Consider the following 19361-nt stretch of genomic DNA (forward strand, 5'->3'; position numbering starts at 1 on the left):
CCTGCAGAGGTTAGGTGGGCAGAGAGGACAGCGGGCCAGGAGGGCTGGGGGCCCAGACCTCTGTGCTGTGTCCCAGGCGTGGCCATTACTCCACAGCATGAACCCCCCTCTCCCCTCTACAGTGGCTCTGTGTCCTAATTTCTTAGACAAGCTGACTATTCTAGATTTTTAACATGAAATCTCTAAATTTGAAATACTGTTGACCAAATGCAGTATTTAAGAAAACACACAGCCCTAACAGGCACCCCCGTGGTCTGGTTTTGCCCAGGGACCACCTGTCAGTGAACCCTGGCTTGACAGGGGCAGAGGGTAAGCTCCAGCCTCTTCCCCAGGAAGAGTTCTTTTTTAATGAAAATTATCATCTTTCTGCTTCCCAAGGTGGTTCTGAAGGTGAACTGTCCCTGCTTGTTGAAAATGCAAAGAAATAAATGTGTAAAAATAGAGCAGCCATTCTTCACCCCCCCGTCAGGTTTAAGTAGCTGATGTCTCCCCTGGGAGCAGCAACGATGGCCCTGAATCATCTCCAGACAGCCCAGCAGAAGGACTAGCTCTTCACAGGCGCCGGCCCTGGAGCAGCCCTTGGCAGTGCCTGCCATGTACATGTGTGTGTGTGTGTCTGTGGAGTGTGTGTGTGCGCACATGTGTGGAGTGTGTGTGTGTGCATGTGTGGAGTGTGTGTGTGTGCGTGTGTGTGGAGTGTGTGTGTGTGCACATGTGTGGAGTGTGTGTGTGTGCATGTGTGGAGTGTGTGTGTGTGCATGTGTGGAGTGTGTGTGCATGTGTGTGTGTGTGCGTGTGTGTGGAGTGTGTGTGTGTGCGTGTGTGTGGAGTGTGTGTGTGTGCGTGTGTGTGGAGTGTGTGTGTGTGCATGTGTGGAGTGTGTGTGTGTGCGCGTGTGGAGTGTGTGTGTGTGCACGTGTGTGGAGTGTGTGTGTATGCGCGTGTGTGGAGTGTGTATGTGCGCGTGTGTGGAGTGTGTGTGTGTGCGTGTGTGGAGTGTGTGTGTGCGCGTGTGTGGAGTGTGTGTGTGCGCGTGTGTGGAGTGTGTGTGCACGTGTGTGGAGTGTGTGTGTGTGCGTGTGTGTGGAGTGTGTGTGTGTGTGCATGTGTGGAGTGTGTGTGTGTGCGTGTGTGGAGTGTGTGTGTGCGTGTGTGTGGAGTGTGTGTGCACGTGTGTGGAGTGTGTGTGTGTGCGTGTGTGTGGAGTGTGTGTGCACGTGTGTGGAGTGTGTGTGTGTGCGTGTGTGTGGAGTGTGTGTGTGTGCACGTGTGTGGAGTGTGTGTGTGTGTGTGTGTGTGTGTGTGTGGAGTGTGTGTGTGTGCGTGTGTGTGGAGTGTGTGTGTGTGCGTGTGTGTGGAGTGTGTGTGCGTGTGTGCGCACATGTGTGGAGTGTGTGTGTGTGCATGTGTGGAATGTGTGTGCGTGTGTGTGGAGTGTGTGTGTGTGCATGTGTGTGGAGTGTGTGTGTGCGTGTGTGCGGAGTGTGTGCGTGTGTGGAGTGTGTGTGTGTGCTTGTGTGGAGTGTGTGTGTGCACGTGTGTGGAGTGTGTGTGCACGTGTGTGGAGTGTGTGTGTGTGCGTGTGTGTGGAGTGTGTGTGTGTGCACGTGTGTGGAGTGTGTGTGTGCGTGTGTGCGCACATGTGTGGAGTGTGTGTGTGTGCATGTGTGGAATGTGTGTGCGTGTGTGTGGAGTGTGTGTGTGCTTGTGTGGAGTGTGTGTGTGCGTGTGTGTGGAGTGTGTGTGTACGTGTGTGGAATGTGTGTGCGTGTGTGTGGAGTGTGTGTGTGCACGTGTGTGGAGTGTGTGTGTGCGTGTGTGTGGAGTGTGTGTGTGCATGTGTGGAATGTGTGTGCGTGTGTGTGGAGTGTGTGTGTGTGCGCGTGTGTGGAGTGTGTGTGTGCGTGTGTGTGGAGTGTGTGTGTGTGCATGTGTGGAGTGTGCGCGCGCGCGTGTGTGGAGTGTGTGTGTGCGTGTGTGTGGAGTGTGTGTGTGCATGTGTGGAGTGTGTATGTGCGTGTGTGTGCATGTGTGTGTGCGCGTGTGTGGAGTGTGTGTGTGTGTGCGCGTGTGCATATGAGGGGACACGGGCACTACAGGGCTGTGGCAGGGACACAGGGCCCCAGGAGGTACAGGAATGCCGTAGACCCTCAGCCCAGCCCTACCTTATTCCTCTTTTCTGTGAAGTGCTTCCCCTTCCACTGCTCCTTCGCCTCCACTTCTTGGTCTGTCAGCGACCAGGTGGCAGGTTTGTGCCCCCAAACTAACAGACAGCAGGTGTAAAGAAGAGAGCTTCTGCCCGGCTGGGGGGGCTCTGTCAGTCCTCCAGTCTGTAAAGTGGAGTCAGTAATGCCCATCAAAGAGGCCTGTTGTCAGCACTGGATAAGGACACATAAGCAGAGGGCCCGCTGGGGGAGCAGGACCTTGGTGACAGGCTGCCTTGCTGTACCTCCAGAGGAGCCAGGAGACAAGAGCCTAGGGAACGAGTGAGAATTGTTCTGGAAGACTCTCTGGCGATGTCATGATAACCTGATGTCCTAGGTCCTTCCCAGGGCAAGAGTTTCTGAGACACACCTGCTTCTCCCCTCACCAGGAATGCCGAGGATAGGGGGACCCTGGGGTCAGGGGCCTGGAGTGGACACAGAGATCCATGCAGGGATGTGAGGGGCTTCCAGGGACGTTGGCACTGGTTCTTACTGGGCAGTGTGGTCTGTGGCTGCCAGCAATGCTGAAGGTCAGCCCAGCCAACTCAGCTGCAGCCCTGGGAGGTGGGGGCAGCGGCTCTGATCCATGGGGGGCTCCAGGCCCAGTGGGAACGCAGAAGGAATGGAGACGTGCTGCAGCTCTGCAGAAGATGCAGCGACACCCTGGGGTCCTGGCCTGATGGGATGCAGCCCCCGGCCCCTCCACGCGGCCCCAGGCCCCGGACGGGCTGCCCCGCTCTGAGCCGCGTGTTAGTCTGTGGGGGCTGGAGTGAGCCGTGGCCAGCAGACTGTGGACTAGTTGCCATGTGAGGGCTCACCCTGGGCTCTGCATGATTATCAGGAAGCCTCTCGTCTCCTCAGAACGTGGCACCAGGGGCAGGCACAGGTCTGGGCAGGGGAAGGGTGCCCACGGGCTGGTCCCAGCCCAGGAGGGAGTGGGTGGACCAGGCTGAGAGAGGAGGGACTTTGCTTCAACCAGGGACTGAGCCAAAAGCCCCAGAGGGGAGCTGTCTGGGAAGACTCTGTGAAACACGTGCCACCTGGGCTGGGCCTCAGTTTCCCCGGTTATAAATGGGCCGGTAACACCTGGGGGACCAGCCCTTTGGCACTGGGCGAGTATGTGAATGGGTGACAAGAGCTGGCTCTGTCCACCAGGCTCCCTCCTCTCCGTTCATCACTGGGTGCCAGGCCCAGCCTCTGGGATGGCCGAGCTGTGGGTTTCCATGCTCCTGGGTCTGAGCTGACTTGCCTATCACAACTGCGCTGTCTGAACCTCAGTTTGCTCTTCTGTGAAATGGGGACAGAAGTGCCCTGGGTCACAGTGCTGTGATGATGGCAGGCTGATGGCCACACTGGCATCTTGCAGGGGCCGAGTTGCATCTGAGTGGGTTTTTTTCTGGCTGCAGTGGCCTTGTTGAGTCTGGACTGCTGCTACAGGCTGTGTCCTCTCTCTCCTTTCAGGGATCTCCCCAGACAGCCTGGATAGCCTCAGCCGTGCTCTGGGTGTTCTGGAGGAGCGAGTCAACAGCTCCAGGCGGAGGATGCGCAGGCATGCTGCCGACGACGACTACAACATCGAGGTCCTGCTTGGGGTGGACGACTCTGTGGTCCAGTTCCACGGGAAGGAGCACGTGCAGAAGTACCTGCTCACCCTCATGAACATTGTGAGTGGGGGTGCGGTGGCGGGGGAGGGCTCTGGGGTGGGGCTGGGAGGCTGGGGGCGTGGGTGGGCCAGGGCACCTTTGCTTGCCACAGCTTCCTGGTGGAGCTGGGCATGAGTGAAATGGTCACAGGGAGGCTCTGGGTCTACAGGTGAGAAGAGGTGACCCTCCTATCGACCTTGTTTAGCCTGACTTTTCTCATCTGCAAATGTTGGTGGGGATTCTGACTTGGCAAAGCCATTTATATGCTAAGGCCATTTTCTAGACACTCATCATTTGTGTACTCCTCCTCCTCCTCCTAAGTCGCTTCAGTCGTGTCCGACTCTGTGTGATCCCGGCAGCCCACCAGGCTCCCCTGTCCCTGGGATTCTCCAGGCAAGAACACTGGAGTGGGGTGCCATTGCCTTCTCCGATTTGTGTACTAGTTTTCTTAATTTTTCACAATACCCATATTGTGTAGGCTATGTGTTTTCATATAAATCAACTGATTTTTTAAAAGCTTAAAATTATTTACAAAAGCAGCCTCACTTTATTGTAAACTGAAAGTCCCTCGGTCCTGTCCGACTCTTTGCAACCCCATGGACTATATAGGCCATGGAATTCTCCCAGCCAGAATACTGGAGTGGGTAGCTGTTCCCTTCTCCAGGGATTCTTCCCAGCCCAGGGATCCAGCCTAGAGATCAAAGCCAGGTCTCCCACATTGCAGGCATATTCTTTACCAGCTGAGCCACCAGGGAAGCCAAAGAATACGGGAGTGGGTAGCCTCTCCCTTCTCCAGCAGATCTTCCCGACCCAGGAATCACTGGGGACTCCTGCATTGCAGGTGGATTCTTTACCAGCTGAGCTACCAGGGAAGCCCAGTTTATTGTAAAGGTGTTGGAGAAGACTCTTGAGAGTCCCTTGGACTGCAAGGAGATCCAACCAGTCCATTCTAAAGGAGATCAGCCCTGGGATTTCTTTGGAGGGAATGATGCTGAAGCTGAAACTCCAGTACTTTGGCCACCTCATGCGAAGAGCTGACTCACTGGAAAAGACTCTGATGCTGGGAGGGATCGAGGGCAGGAGGAGAAGGGGATGCCAGAGGATGAGATGGCTGGATGGCATCACTGACTCGATGGACGTGAGTCTGAGTGAACTCCGGGAGTTTGTGATGGACAGGGAGGCCTGGCGTGCTGCGATTCATGGGGTCACAAAGAGTCGGACACGACTGAGCGGTGAACTGAACTGAACTGAATCTAAAACTAAAATGCAAGGTGATAAGGGGATGACAGAGGATGAAGTGGTTGGATGGCATCACCAACTCATTGGACCTGAATTTGAGAAAACTCGGGGAGATGGTAAAGGTCGGGGAAGCCTGGCGTGCCACAGTCCACGGGGTTGCAAAGAGTCGGACACGACTGAGTGACTGAACAACAGTTTCAGCCCCAGCTGGACAGCTCTGCTTTCTGCTCTGCAGAAAGGAGATTAGCATGTGTCAGAGAGCAGGACAGAGAATAACACCCATCCGAGGTTCCTCCTTGAGGCAGTCAGAAGAAATAAAGACTAAGAGAGTATCAGTGTCTCCCTGTGAGGCCGGGCTCCTTAACTGAGTGACTGTGTGCCGCCCACGCCCCCTGTGGCATCACCGCGCACCTGCCCCACCAGTCTCCTGACAGGTCACACCGTCGTGTCTCCCTGCATGCCAGCCCTCCCATCCCAGAAGGGGCAGAATTCTGACCTTGCAGAGAGTGCAGCCCTGCCTGCCCTGAGTGGCACAGAGGTCCTGCCCCTCACCGCCTGGCGCCTCCGCTGAGCCCTGCTGGGAGGATAGCAGGGGGCCTGTGTCTGTGGGAGGAGTGGCTTTGCAGGGGGCTGGAGACAACCAGGGAAGCCCCGGGGATGGGGAGTCCTAAAGCAGAAGGGCTGTGTGCCCCAGCCTGTCAGCTCTGCTCTGCTTCCTGGGCCACAGTGAGCCCCTGGGGACTCAGCTGGCCCTTGGGCAAGACCCTGCTCCCAGAGCCCCGGTGAAGAGATAGGTCAGGAGCAAGAGGGAAGAGATGAGTGAGCTGGCCACGGGGTCACGGGACCAGGAGGCCCCTGCCTGCCTACCTGCCTCTCTTCCTCTCCACCTGCCTTAAGTAAGTCACTGACTCTGGAATGCAGCCACCTCATCTGCAAAGCGGGCTGACATCTGTTACATTTGCAGATATTATTTTACTTTGGAGAGTGTTGTCACACTTAATCTCACTTACTTTTGAAAATTACCTTTAATATAATAATAATAATACCATGATGGCTACAAATATGGAGCTGTTTTTTTAAAACTCTTTATCGAATTTGTTACAATATTGCTTCTGTTGTTTATGTTCTGGTTTTTTGGCTGAGAGGCATGTGGGATCTTAGTTCCCAGACCAGGGATTGAACCTGCCCACCCCGCTGCATTGGAAGGGAGAGTTTTAACTATTTGACTGCCAGGAAAGCCCCAAATATTGAGATCTTAATATGTGATTCTGTGTGGCAGGCTTGTACTAGTCACTTATCATGCATCTCTTTGGAAATCTTCACACTAACTCTATAAAATTGGTAGAATATAAAATCTTGTCTGCCTTCAAAATATGTTTTTCCTCAAACATTATACCACTCTCTAACTCAGTGGCCAAAAGGACTGGGGTGAATTAGAGTCCTGAATCCTGGTAAAGGAAAACTACTCGTTTCCTCTACTCTTACCAACACTCGTGACACTAACGACCAGAATTAGCATAGACCCCAGAAGTAAGAGTTCAGTCGCATGAGACAGCCCCGCTTTAAACGCTCATCTCAAGCTCCAGAAGTATAAGATGTCAGCTGTACCTGACCAGCCAACCACCAGCACCTCAGGTTCAATAATTTGCGAGAGTAGTTCCCAACTCAGGGACCCACTTTACTTACTATCCCCAGTTATTATAAAGCACACAGCTGAGGAAAACTGAGGAACAGCCAAAGGGAGGAATGCATGGGGGAGGTGCATGGAGCTTCCGTGGCCCCTCTGGATGCACGTCCCTGCCAGCACCTTGATGTGCTCACAAACTGAGAAGCACTCCAAACTCCATTGTTTAGAATTTAATGGAGATTTTGTTTTGTAGGTGTGATTGGTGGGAATCACTGGCCATGGATGGTGGTGGTAGTTTAGCCTCTAACTCATGTCTGACTCTTGAGATCCCATGGACCGTAGCCCGCCAGAAGTCTCTGTCCATGGGATTTCCCAGGCAAGAATACTGGAATGGGTTGCCATTCTGTTCTTCAGGGCGTCTTTTCTTCCCAACCCAGAGATCAAAGCTGGGTCTCCTGCATCACAGGAAGATTCTTTACTGACTGAGCCACCAGGGAAGCCCATGGGTGATTGAACTCAGTCTCCAGCTCTTCTCTCTTCCCTGAAAGTTGGGGATGGGGCTGAAAGTTCCAATTCTAATCATACAGCTGGTTCCTCAGGCTACCAGCCCGAACTCTGAACAATCTAAGGGCCCACCAAGAATATCTTCATTAACATGAGCTCAGGTAAGGTTGAAACGGGCTCATTATAAATAGCACAAGGTGCTCCTCTCACCCCTATCATTCAGGAAATTACAAGGATTTTAGAAGGTTTGTGCCAGAAATGCGGGGCAGAGTCCAGATATATGTTTCTTATTATTTGTATCTGGATTACTCTTGGCCCTACTACTACCAGCTATGTCTCTGAGAATGGGCTTCAATCTTCTGAGCCTTGGTTTTCTCATCTTTAAAATGGGCAGTTATTTTTATCTTGAATTGTCAATGAGCATTAAATTAAATAAATGAAGATGAACTTGCTTTTCAGTCTCTAAATAAATGTGGGTTTTATTGTGATGGTGGTGATATTTATTAATAGTTTAGTGATAGCAGGTTTAGAATTATTCTTATCAAGTCTGACAAGGACCCTGCAGGAGTGTCTTCCTGAGGCTTGTGGACCAGCTCTGCCTTTTGCCTGAGGTGGAAGCCCCCTCTGCCACACACACGTTGTGCCCATGAAGTGCTGGGAGGAAGTCTAGAACTTTGTCTTGGTTTCACCAGTTAACTTCACTTTATTCATTTACACTGCCATGATCCAACTGAACCTCGATTTTGGGTAAAGGGATGGTTTGGTTAGTTTCTTGAAAAGCATGAGAAGTATAAAAATTCTGCTGTTGAGACAACAGAAAAGGGATTATAGGAGATGAATCGGAGGAGCCAGGAAAGAGTAACTGGGCTGTGTCTTGTTTCCCTGCTTGTATCCAGCAGGTGGTACTTGTCCCAGGCTCAGGGGTTGGTCCTGCAGAGGCAGAGGGCCTGGCGGACTCTCCTGGGCTCAGGGAGACACTGCAGCGGGAGGTGTCTGAGCCTCCACGCTGACCTCCCACTCTAAGGGTGCAGGGTGTTCGTGGGAGATGAAGCACCCTTCTTGGGTCCTGTGTTGCATTAAGCATACTCACCTTATTGTGCAGCCAGGCATCACTACCACCCATCTCCGGAACTCTCTTCATCTTGCAGAACTGCCCCTCTGTACCTGCTAAGCAATAACTCCCCAGTGCCCCCTCTCTCCAGTCCTTGGGAGGCACCATTCCACTTCCTGCCTGCTTTGCCCTGCCTCTGAACTTGACCAGTAGTACCATGGGCAGCCGCGGGAGTGGGGGCCTTTAGACCCTGTAGGTGCTGGCCCACCGGATCTGCAGCCAGCGCCCCATGGGCCCCACAAAGCCTGGCCAGGGTAGGTCTCCCCCTTCCTGTAGATGCACAGCCCATCAGGAGGCTCCCCAGCACTTGGAGCCAGAGCGGTGCCGTGGAGGACAGGAGGCTGGCCCAGAGTGAGAACAGCCAGGACCAGGGCAGAAGTGTTCCCAGCTCCCCAGGCTTGGGGCTGGCCCTGGGCGGACAGCCTGTTTCCTGAGGAAGGTCGTAGAGGCTCTGGGAGGAGGGTCTGTCGGGGGTCTGGTGGCAAGAACCTGGGAACTGTGGGCTCCGAGGAGCAACAAGGCCGAGCGGGGCCAGGTGTCGCTGTGGCTCAGCCCCGGCAGCGCTAAGCCACCTTGGGGTCCCTCATCACTCAGTTCCTCTGCTTGCAGGACTCCCTCTGGGTTCTCTTTGTGGCAGAGCCGGGGCTGGGACACGGGTCCTGCTGTGATGCTGACATTCCAGGTTCATCAAGTATTCACGTGCTCCCCTCCCTTCCAGTTCCCAGCCTCCCTTGCACCGCACTTGGGGTTGTGGGGCTAGTTTTATCTGACAGCCTGTGTGGAAACGACAGAGGTTGCCTCTTGGCTAAGGCAGCTGAGAGCTGCTGTGTCCCTTCCCTCCCTCTCTTTCTGCCACAGGGACCTTGGAAGCCACACATCCCAGTAGCTGCAGCTACAGAATGGGGCTGCATAAAGCCTTGATGTGTGCAGGAGAACGCACCCCAGCCTTTACCCTATTGAGCTACTGAGATGTGGTAGATTCTCTCTTAACTGCAGCTCAGCCTCTTCTATCATAATCCGCACAGCTCCTGTCCATACAGTGTGATCAACCAGTGTTTATTGGGTGTCAGCTCTATGTCAGAAGTGAAATAGGGCCAATGTGGGAAGCAAGGGGCCCAGGTAAGAGGGGAAACTGGAACCAAGGAAGGGTCAGGAGAGGGAGTTGAATATGACTATGAGGGCAGTAGGAAATTGTGAAAGTTTCACTTCCTTTCAAAGTAATGGGCAAGACATTTTGTGCCCTTTTTTTGGTAGGAAAATGGGAGTGAATCCATCCCTCTTTAAATCTCAGAATCTCTGGAGTGTGAGGAGGGTTGGAAATATTTGCTGAGCACTTCAAGCGAACCACTTGGATTTAGAAAGGGTCTCATTGTGTTCAGAACCCTCCCACCAACCCATTCAAGCACCTCTTGTGAGTTCTAGTTTCCTTCTTTTCCTCCTCAAATCTAGAAAAGTAACATTGTTTGTTTATTAAAATATACTGTTTAACATGTCTGATATACTGTTTATGATGGAAAATTAGAATATATTCCTATAAGTTGTGAGTGTTTTCTCCTACCAATCATTGCCTAGTACCTCATTTTATTGGTACCTCATTTTATTATATTAAAAAGCAGAGACATTACTTTGCCAACAAAGGTCCGTCTAGTCAAAGCTATGGTTTTTCCAGGACTCATGTATGGATGTGAGAGTTGGACTGTAAAGAAAGCTGAGCACCAAAGAATTGATGCTTTTGAACTGTGGTGTTGGAGAAGACTCTTGAGAGTCCCTTGGACTGAAAGGAGATCCAACCAGTGCATTCTAAAGGAAATCAGTCCTGAATATTCACTGGAAGGACTGATGCTGAAGCTGAAGCTCCAGTACTTTGGCCACCTCATGCGAAGAGTTGACTCACTGGAAAAGACCCTGATGCTAGGAAAGATTGAGGGCAGGAGGAGAAGGGGACAACAGAAGATGAGACGGTTGCATGGCATCACTGACTTGATGGACATGAGTTTGAGCAAGCTCCAGGAGTTGGAGATGGACAGGGAAGCCTGTCGTGGTACAGTCCATGGGGTTGCAAAGAGTTGGGCACAACTGAGCGACTGAACTGAACCGAACCTCATTCTAGTGATGACATAACATTGCTCCTTGGGAATATAGCGTATTTTTTGTATGATTGATTATTTATATTGCCCATGTAGCAGGATTTATTTCCCTTTTAGATATCAGTTCAGCCACTAATAGTAATGAATGTTGTAGCTGAATCTATTGCTTATCCTTCACTATTTCCTTAAACTAAGTTCCTAGAAGTGCGAGCTCTGGTCAGCACGTGTGTGCATTTTAAAGCTTTATATGTCAGAATATTCTGTTATGGTTTCAGCTATTCACGTTCCATCGAGTAAATGCCCATCTTTTCACTTGCTCACACCACCAGATCTTTTTCAGCCGTGGCAATTTGATAGCTACAACAAGGGTATACTTTTGTTGTAAGTTGTACACTGAAGCGAGTTAGTAGCAGGAGCAGCAGTAGATATTTGACGGTAACGAGGTTCCATTTAAAATATATACACATGTGTTTTAAAACCACCATCATCTTATATTTGTATGATTGGTCTCTTCATTTTCTTTATTCTACTAGGATTTTAGTTTCTTTTGTGTTAATTTGAAGGACTGTTAAGATAGGTTAACTTTATGTCTGATGTGTGTGTGGGAAGCATTTCCCCCAGTTTTGTTTTTCGCCTTTATTTTGGTTGGGGGTGGCTTGTCAATAGCTTACATTTTTGTTTGAAGTCATGTCCTGAGATCTTTCCTTCCCTGGTTTTTCCCCTTGGGGACTGTCTCTGGCGTTTCGTGCCCTCCCCAGAAGCTAGACTTCTGGAGTTTCGTTCTGGTTGCCCTCAACAGTGACTCCCATGGCCTGCTATCAGCAGCATCATTTCCCAGACCCTGGCTCTCACTGACCACTAACTGTTCTTGCTATACATTCAGCTGTGGCAGCCCCACACCCAGAATGTCTACTGGGTACAAAACTTCCTGGGCCAAGTGCATATTGAAAATATGGTTCTTTTATTCAAAGAGTAGAAAAAGGTGTCATAAAAGGTACATATATTAATACTAAAGCCTTTTTCTTTCTCTCACAGTCTCTCAGCTTGTCAAGATTTTTAAATTTTGTTTATCATCACTCTGAGTGAAGAAAAATTAGGATTTTTAATTATAATCATGAATTTTGCCATCCCTAGGCTCCCCTCTGTGCTGAGAAACGTCCTGTTTGACTCTTCTTCCTTGGAAACGTGCTCCCCGCTGTGTCTGGTGCTCCCAGGCTGGGAGGCCATCGGCCCTCCTGAACATACCTGCAGCTGACTCTGGTGTTGCTGGGATTACGCTGCCAGCCCCTGAGCTAGTCTCTCCCTGCAAACTCAGTGCTGTGGGCGTGTGAGCTGGGCATCCCAAGGAGCCGTGTGGGGACACAACCCCCCATGTTCACAGCACTCCCGTTAGCTTGTCAGGCATGGAGAGCAGCTATTCTCTAGGCTCAGCTGTATGGGAGGCTAGGGAGGAATGTGCTGGGAGAAGACGAAGAGCCGTTTTCAGAGTCGTATGTTTATATATGCTATATGCTGTATATGCTATATATGCTATAGTCACTCAGTCACGTCCGACTCGTTGTGACCCCATGGACTGCAGCCTGCCAAGCTCCTCTGTCCTTGGGGATTCTCCAGGCCAGAATACTGGAGTGAGTTGCCATGCCCTCCTCCTGGGAATCTTCCCAGCCCAGGGATCGAACCCAGGTCTCCTGGATTGCAGGTGGATTCCTTACCGACTGAGCCACCAGAGAAGCCCAAGAATACTGAAGTGGTAGCCTATCCCTTCTCCAGGGGGGCCTCCAGACTCAGGAATCGAACTGGGGTCTCTTGCACTGCAGGCGATGTTTACATACACACTTCCCTGTTGGTTCAGATGGTAGAGAACCAGCCTGCAATGTGGGGGACCTTGGTTTGATCCCTGGGTTGAGAAGATCCCCTAGAGAAGGGAATAGCAACCCACTCCAGTATTCTTGCCTGGAGGATCCCATGGACTGAGGAGCTTGGCAGGCTACAATCCTTAAGGATGCAGAGTTGGACACGATTGAGTGATGAACATACATACATACATGTTTACATATGCACTTTTAAAAGTAAAACCTATTTGTGCCCAGACTTCAAAAAATGTAAAATCTTGGGCTCAAGATCAGTGCTTCCTATGCGGCTTATAGCATTTAACGAAAGCTATATCATTTCAATCCTACTCCTCCTTGACAAAGCAAAGGCCTTGTTGGTTGCCTGGGCTCTCAGGCTCCGTAGTGACCTAGCGCTGCCTGACCAAGCTGCTGGTCCAGTTGGCCTCCTTGCATTGGTGAGGTGGCCAGTCATCCTCTCAGGAGGCCTGTGTCATGAGGCCAGGACACAGGTGTGAGGAGTCTTTCTGTAAAGTGCCACTTGTTTTGAATGGCAAGACTTTTTAAAACATCAACTTTATATGAAATTTACATGAAAGTAAACCATTTATATGAAAGTAAACCATTCAGGTATGACCTAAATCAAATCCCTTACAACTATACAGTGGAAGTGACAAATAGATTCAAGGGATTAGGTCTGATAAACAGAGTGCCTGAAGAACTATGGACGGAGGTTCGTGACATTGTACAGGAGGCAGGCATCAAGACCATCCCCAAGAAAAAGAAATGCAACAAGGCAAAATGGTTGTCTGAGGAGGCCTTACAAATAGCTGAGAAAAGAAGAGAAGCTAAAGGCAAAGGAGAAAAGGAAAGATATACCCATCTGAATGCAAAGTTCCAAAGAATAGCAAGGAGAGATAAGAAAGCCTTCCTCAGTGATCAATGGAAAGAAACAGGAAAACAATAATGGGAAAGACTAGAGATCTCTTCAAGAAAATGAGAGGTACCAAGGGAACATTTCATACAAAGATGGCACAATAAAGGACAGAAATGGTATGGACCTGACAGAAGCAGAAGATATTGAGATGAGCTGGCAAGAATACACAAGAGAACTATACAAAAAAGAGCTTCATGAACCAGAAAACCACAATGTTGTGATCACTCATCTAGAGCCAGATACCCTGGAGTCTGAAGTCAAGTGAGCCTTAGGAAGCATCACTATGAACAAAGCTAGTGGAGGTGATGGAATTCCAGTTGAGTTATTTCAAATCCTAGAATATAGTGCCGTTTAAGTGCTGCACTCAATATACCAGCAAATTTGGAAAACTCAGCAGTGGCCACAGGACTGGAAAAGGTGTTTTAACTCCAATCCCAAAGAAAGGCAATTCCAAAGAATGTTCAAACTATTGCACAATTGCACTCGTCTCACACACTAGCAAAGTAATGCTCAAAATTCTCCAAGCCAGGCTTCAACAGTATGTGAACCGTGAACTTCCAGATGTTCAAGCTGGATTTACAGAAGGCAGAGGAGCCAGAGATCAAATTGCCAACATCTGTTGGATCATCAAAAAAGCAAGAGAGTTCCAGAAAAACATCTACTTCTGCTTTATTGACTATGCCAAAGCCTTTGACTGTATGCATCACAACAAACTGTGGAAAATTCTTAAAGAGATGGGAATACCAGACCACTTTACCTGCCTCCTGAGAAATCTGTATGCAGGTCAAGAAGCAGCAGTTAGAACCAGACATGGAACAACAGACTGGTTCCAAATCAAGAAAGGACTATGTCAAGGCTGTATGTTGTCACTCTGCTTATTTAACTTATATGCAGAATACATCATGAGAAATGTCAGGCTGGATGAAACACAATCTGGAATCAAGATTACAGGGGGAAATATCAATAACCTCAGATACACAGATGATACCACACTTATGACAGAAAGTGAAGAACTAAAGAGCCTCTTGATGAAAGTGAAAGAGGAGGTGAAAAAGTTGTCTTAAAACTCAGCATTCAAAAAACGAAGATCATGGCATCCAGTCCCATCACTCATGGCAAATAGATGAGGAAATAATGGAAAGATTTAGACATTTTAGTTTCTTGGGCTCTGAAATCACTACAGGTGGTGACTGCAGCCATGAAATTAAAAGATGCTTACTTCTTGGAAGAAAAGCTATGACCAGCCTAGACAGCATATTAAAAAGCAGAGATGTTACTTTGCCAACAAAGGTCCATCTAGTCAAAGCTATGGTTTTTCCAGCAGTCATGTATGGATGTGAGAGTTGGACCATAAAGAAAGCTGAGCACTGAAGAATTGATGCTTTTGAACTGTGGTGTTGGAGAAGACTCTTGAGAGTCCCTTGCACTGCAAGGAGATCCAACCAGTCCATTCTGAAGGAGATCAGCCCTGGGATTTCTTTGGAAGGAATGATGCTGAAGCTGAAACTCCAGTACTTTGGCCACCTCATGTGAAGAGTTGACTCATTGGAAAAGACTCTGATGCTGGGAGGGATTGGGGGTAGGAGGAGAAGGGGACAACAGAGGATGAGATGGCTGGATGGTATCACTGACTCGATGGACGTGAGTCTGAGTGAACTCCGGGACTTGGTGATGGACAGGGAGGCCTGGCATGCTGCGATTCATGGGGTCGTGAAGAGTCGGACACGACTGAGCAACTGAACTGAACTGAACTGAACTGGACTGCAAGGAAATCAAACCAGTCAATCCTAAAGGAAATCAGCCTGAATATTCATTGGAAGGACTGATGCTGAAACTGAAGCTCCAATACTTTGGCCACTTGATGTGAAAACTGACTCATTGGAAAAGACTCTGATGCTGGGAAAGATCAAAGAGGGAAGGAGAAGGGGATGACAGAGGATGAGATGGTTGGATGGCATCACTGACTCGATGGACATGAGTTTGAGTAAGCTCCGGTAGTTGGTGATGGGTAGGAAGCCTGTTGTGGTGGAGTCCTTGGGGTTGCAGAGTCAGACATGACTCAAGCGACTGAACTGAAACTTGGACATATTAGTAGGTTTAAGCAAATTCACATGATTTTTTTCAGGATGAACTGGTAGTCTAAAGCAAGCTTGCCAAAATTAGAGCCCAAGAGCCAAATTCAGCCCATCTGTTTTTGAAAATAAAGTTTTATTGGGACGTGACCATGCCCACTCATTTGTGAATTGTCTATGGCTGCTTTTGTGCTACCGTGGTGGAGCTGAGTGGTTGGGACAAAGACCATACGGCCCGCAAAGCCACTACCTGGGGCTCAAGAAATATGTGCACTTAGAGCTAAAGAAATCTTCTACTTGCTTAATGCCCACCTTGAGCTGACAGAGGATGAGATGGTTGGATGGCATCACCAACTCGATGGACATGAGTTTGGGCAAACTCTAGGAGATGGTCAAGGACAGGGAAGCCTGGCATCCTGCGGTCCACGGATTGCAAGGATTCGGACACGACTGAGCAACTGGAAACCAGCAACAACACGTTGAGCTGAACCCCAGCGCTTTATAGTTTCATTTGCCTCCCACTGTGTCAATGCATGTGGGCGCATGTGTTAGGGAAGCACTGGGCATAGAATGAAGACCAGCTTTGGAGTCAGAAACAGTTGCATCCTAATCTTGGCTTTTACCTACCTGGCAAAGGTCCTGCCGTGCCCAAAACTTGGTTTCTTTGTCTTTACACCTCCCACACACCCTGATCAATAAAGATTGGAAGGAAAGGCACTCCTGAGGTGCCCCCAGGAGACGAGCTCCCTCTATCCCCTTCAGGCCTCTAAGACCCTGCAGCTAGAGCAACCTTTTCTGAAGGCCATTGCAGGGACCTTACACTTGAGCTGAGCTCCACCCTCTCCCTGCTCAGACCCCAGCCCACCCCCACCCTGACTTTGCCAACTGAATGGATCCAGGAAGTCACTTTAGGGATTCTGTTTAAAGCAACTGAGCGAGCATTTTAAAACAACAGAGCAGGAGGAGCAAGATTTCTGGGCAGACATAGCTGCCCCTCCTAGCTAGGCTAATTGCTCATGTTCTGGAAGAATTCCTGCTCCCCCACCCCCACCCCAAGCATGTCTTCTGTCAAGGGCAGACATACTCTTTAGGCTTGTGGAGAACAGGGACCCAAAGGAGCTTCTGAGCTTTGAGAGTAGAGACTGTACCCTTTGACCCTTCCTAGCATGAGATGTTCTTAAACAATTTTTGTTGAATGATTTCTCTCTGTGCCAGGATTCAGATATTTTTCCTCTTTTCTAATTTAATCCAGAAATTGGCCTGGGCTCACCAAAGACTTGCCAGGGTTTGCAAACAATCAGGCCCATGGGCTCCATTTCTCACCAACTTCCAAGAATGTTGGGGCCATGTGGTAATGGTAGGGAAGGCTGAGACAGGACAGGCATGTTTTCTGCGGGTCTCGGGGATGATCCCGTGAACTGGCTGCAGAGCTGCAGAGAGGAAAGGCGCAGGCCCCAGTCCCTTTTACATGTCTCTGGCTCTGGTTCCTGGGAAGAGAAACACATGTCTGAAACTGGGCATGAAAGCTTGGCTCCCTGAAGCTGAAGGGAAGTGAGCAGGGCTCCCGGGATAAAGAGGACACACTGAGTTTGGGCCTGGGTGTAGCAAGGGATGTGAGGATGGGCAGAACAGGCTCCCACTGTCACATGGTGGCTCCCCAGGGCTCGGGCTTTGCTCCTGGTGTAGCCACAGCGGGTGTCCCAGCACTGTTCCTGTTCCTCACGTTTATCCCACTGCTCTGAGAGCACAGCCCCATGAGCTGCCAGGAGGTGTGACTGCCAGCAAATACAGCACTTAGAAGGGGCAGCACCTCAGATGCTGGTGGGAGCCAGGCAGAAAGCCTAATCCGGGTGTCCGGGCTGTGGACAATAGGGCGTGGTTGGGACTGGGGCAACAAGAGAGGCTACAGCCCTGGAGATCCCCTCCTGGGTCCCATTCCCTTGTGGTCATTTTGGAATGAACAGGTGAGCCCCCATTGTGAATGAAAGGTGAACCATTGTGAGCCCCACCCCTGCCATGTCCCCTGAGATGGCCCCCATTGTGAATGAAAGGTGAACCATTGTGAGCCCCCCCCACAATGTCCCCTGAGATGAGCCCCCATTGTGAATGAAAGGTGAACCATTGTGAGCCGCCCCCCCCGCCTTATCCCCTGAGATGAGCCCCATTGTGAATGAAAGGTGAACCATTGTGAGCCCCCTCCCCCCACCCCCTGCCATGTCCCCTGAGAAGCTGGAAATCCAAATTTACAGGAAATCTAATTACTTTTTAATGTTGGCAACAAATTGAAATTAAGACCTCACACTGCACTAGTGAGTCGGAACATGACCGGCTGCTCAGCAGGTAGATTGTTCCTTCAGGCCTAGAAGAAAGGAGGCGACGGCCTGCCCTGCTGTATGCTGGGATAGGGGATAATTAGTACTACCTCCCAGGGCTGTTGGGAGCATAACTCGAGTTAAATACCAGAAAAGTGCTTAACAGCATGCTGGGCACACGGAGAGCATGCCTTGAGTGTAAGCTGTCCCCAGTCTTGTATTTAATTGTTGGGCACTCTCAGAAGCCTGGTCTAAATTGGGCCCCATGCTGGGCACTGGGGGCTTCCCAGGTTGGATGCGTGTTAAGCTGAGTTTGCGACCCTATGGACTGTAGCCCACCAGGCTCTTGTGTCCGTGGGATTCTTCAGGCAAGAACACCGGAGTGGGTTGCCATGCTCTCCTCCAGAGGATCTACCCCACCTGGGGATCAAACCTGTGTCTCCTGTAGCTCTTGCAGATTCTTTACTGCTGAGCTGCCTGGCCCCAGAGGCAGAGTTAACCTGCAAGGCAGCGTGGTGTGGGCTGATGGTGTTGTGGGTGATAGAGCAGCATGTGTAAAGGCTCAATGGCATCACCACATCACAGCTCGAGGCTGGGGCCAATCAGAGTGTAGAGTGCTGGGGGAGAGGCAGGAATGAGGTTGGCAAAGCCTTCTGTGCCAGGCTAAGGGGCCTGGGATCCCAACAGACTATCAGTGGAATCATGAGGTTGGTTTGGGTTCTAAAGAGATAGAATCATCTCTCTTAGGGAGTCCAGGGCTCATGCCTTCTGTTGATACCATTCCAGACACCTCTCCCTGTGGCCTAGGGGGCTGAGTTTTCACACACATGTAAGGAAGTACTTACACGATGTGTCTCTACATTGCCCCAGTGCCCCATGAGGTTGCCTTTCCTGGATATGGTCACTGAGGTTCAGAGAGGCTGAGTGGCATGGCTGGGGCATGGCAGATGGGATTCACATACCCGTGTGCCCTGGATACTGGTCCTCTTCCCGCTGCCCATGGCCCTGACTGTCTTTTCCATCTGTGACTCTCCTGGCGTTTCCCCTGGGCTTGTGTCTTCCTCCTCGCTCTAGGGTGTGTTCACCCCCTCACCCACTGACTTATTTACTTCACTGTATGTACAGAGCACCTACTCTGAGCACAGTTCCAGGTGCTAGAAGCGTCATGTTAGCAGGCCTGAGGTCCTGCTGCAAGAAGTCACTTTCCTGTGGGGGAGACAATAGACCACGTCCCTCCTCCCAGGGATGACAGTGCAGACAGAGGACATTTTGATGGGGGGAGCCGAGACCTGTCCTTCCCTCTGCCTCTTCTGCCCTGAAGTGTGAGGCTCTCTCCTGCCCCCAGGACTCCCCTGCACCTTCCTCCCAGCTCCTGGAGGCCTCCTGACAGGTGAGGAGGGAAGGCTCCAAGCAGCCTGTCCTTGGCCTCCCCTGGGGAGCTGGCGGTTGCCAAAGTAGGAGTGTGAGTCGCCGTGGATGAGGAAGGCTGGGCAGTGTCACTCCTTGGTGACAGCTCTGGGAAGTGGCAGAGCTTGTCGCCCGCAAACTCCAGTAAGGAGGTGACAGTCGAGCCCGAAGAGCAGAGGGTGCTGCTTTCCCCCAGCTGTCCCTTCCACCTAGGTTCCTCCTTGTCTGCCCCCTGTGCTGTGGGAGCTGTAGCTGAGCAGACCCCTCTGCTGCCTGAGGGGCCCCTTGGCGGCATGTCTCAGGAGGGCTGGGTGCCCCAAGTTTAATGTCCGATTTAGAGGGTCTGTTTACCTGGTTCTGCACATTCAGCAGCTGGGGAAGGGTCAGGC

The 19361-nt window shown here is 50.7% G+C and overlaps 1 protein-coding gene across 1 annotated transcript in view; it reads left to right on the forward strand.

The window, feature by feature from the left end:
* ADAMTS2 (ADAM metallopeptidase with thrombospondin type 1 motif 2) overlaps window positions 1-19361 on the forward strand; it is a 246072-nt gene that overhangs the window by 142476 nt on the left and 84235 nt on the right. The window contains exon 4 of the mRNA XM_086407913.1: window positions 3666-3868. Within this exon, the coding sequence (XP_086264039.1) occupies window positions 3666-3868 (203 nt within the window). The remainder of the gene's footprint in view (window positions 1-3665; window positions 3869-19361) is intronic.

The sequence above is a fragment of the Bos grunniens genome, chromosome 7, assembly GCF_055505025.1.
Source record: "Bos grunniens cultivar Pamir isolate PY7600 chromosome 7, Bosgru_T2T1.0, whole genome shotgun sequence".
In the NCBI taxonomy this organism is placed as follows: Eukaryota; Metazoa; Chordata; class Mammalia; order Artiodactyla; family Bovidae; genus Bos; species Bos grunniens.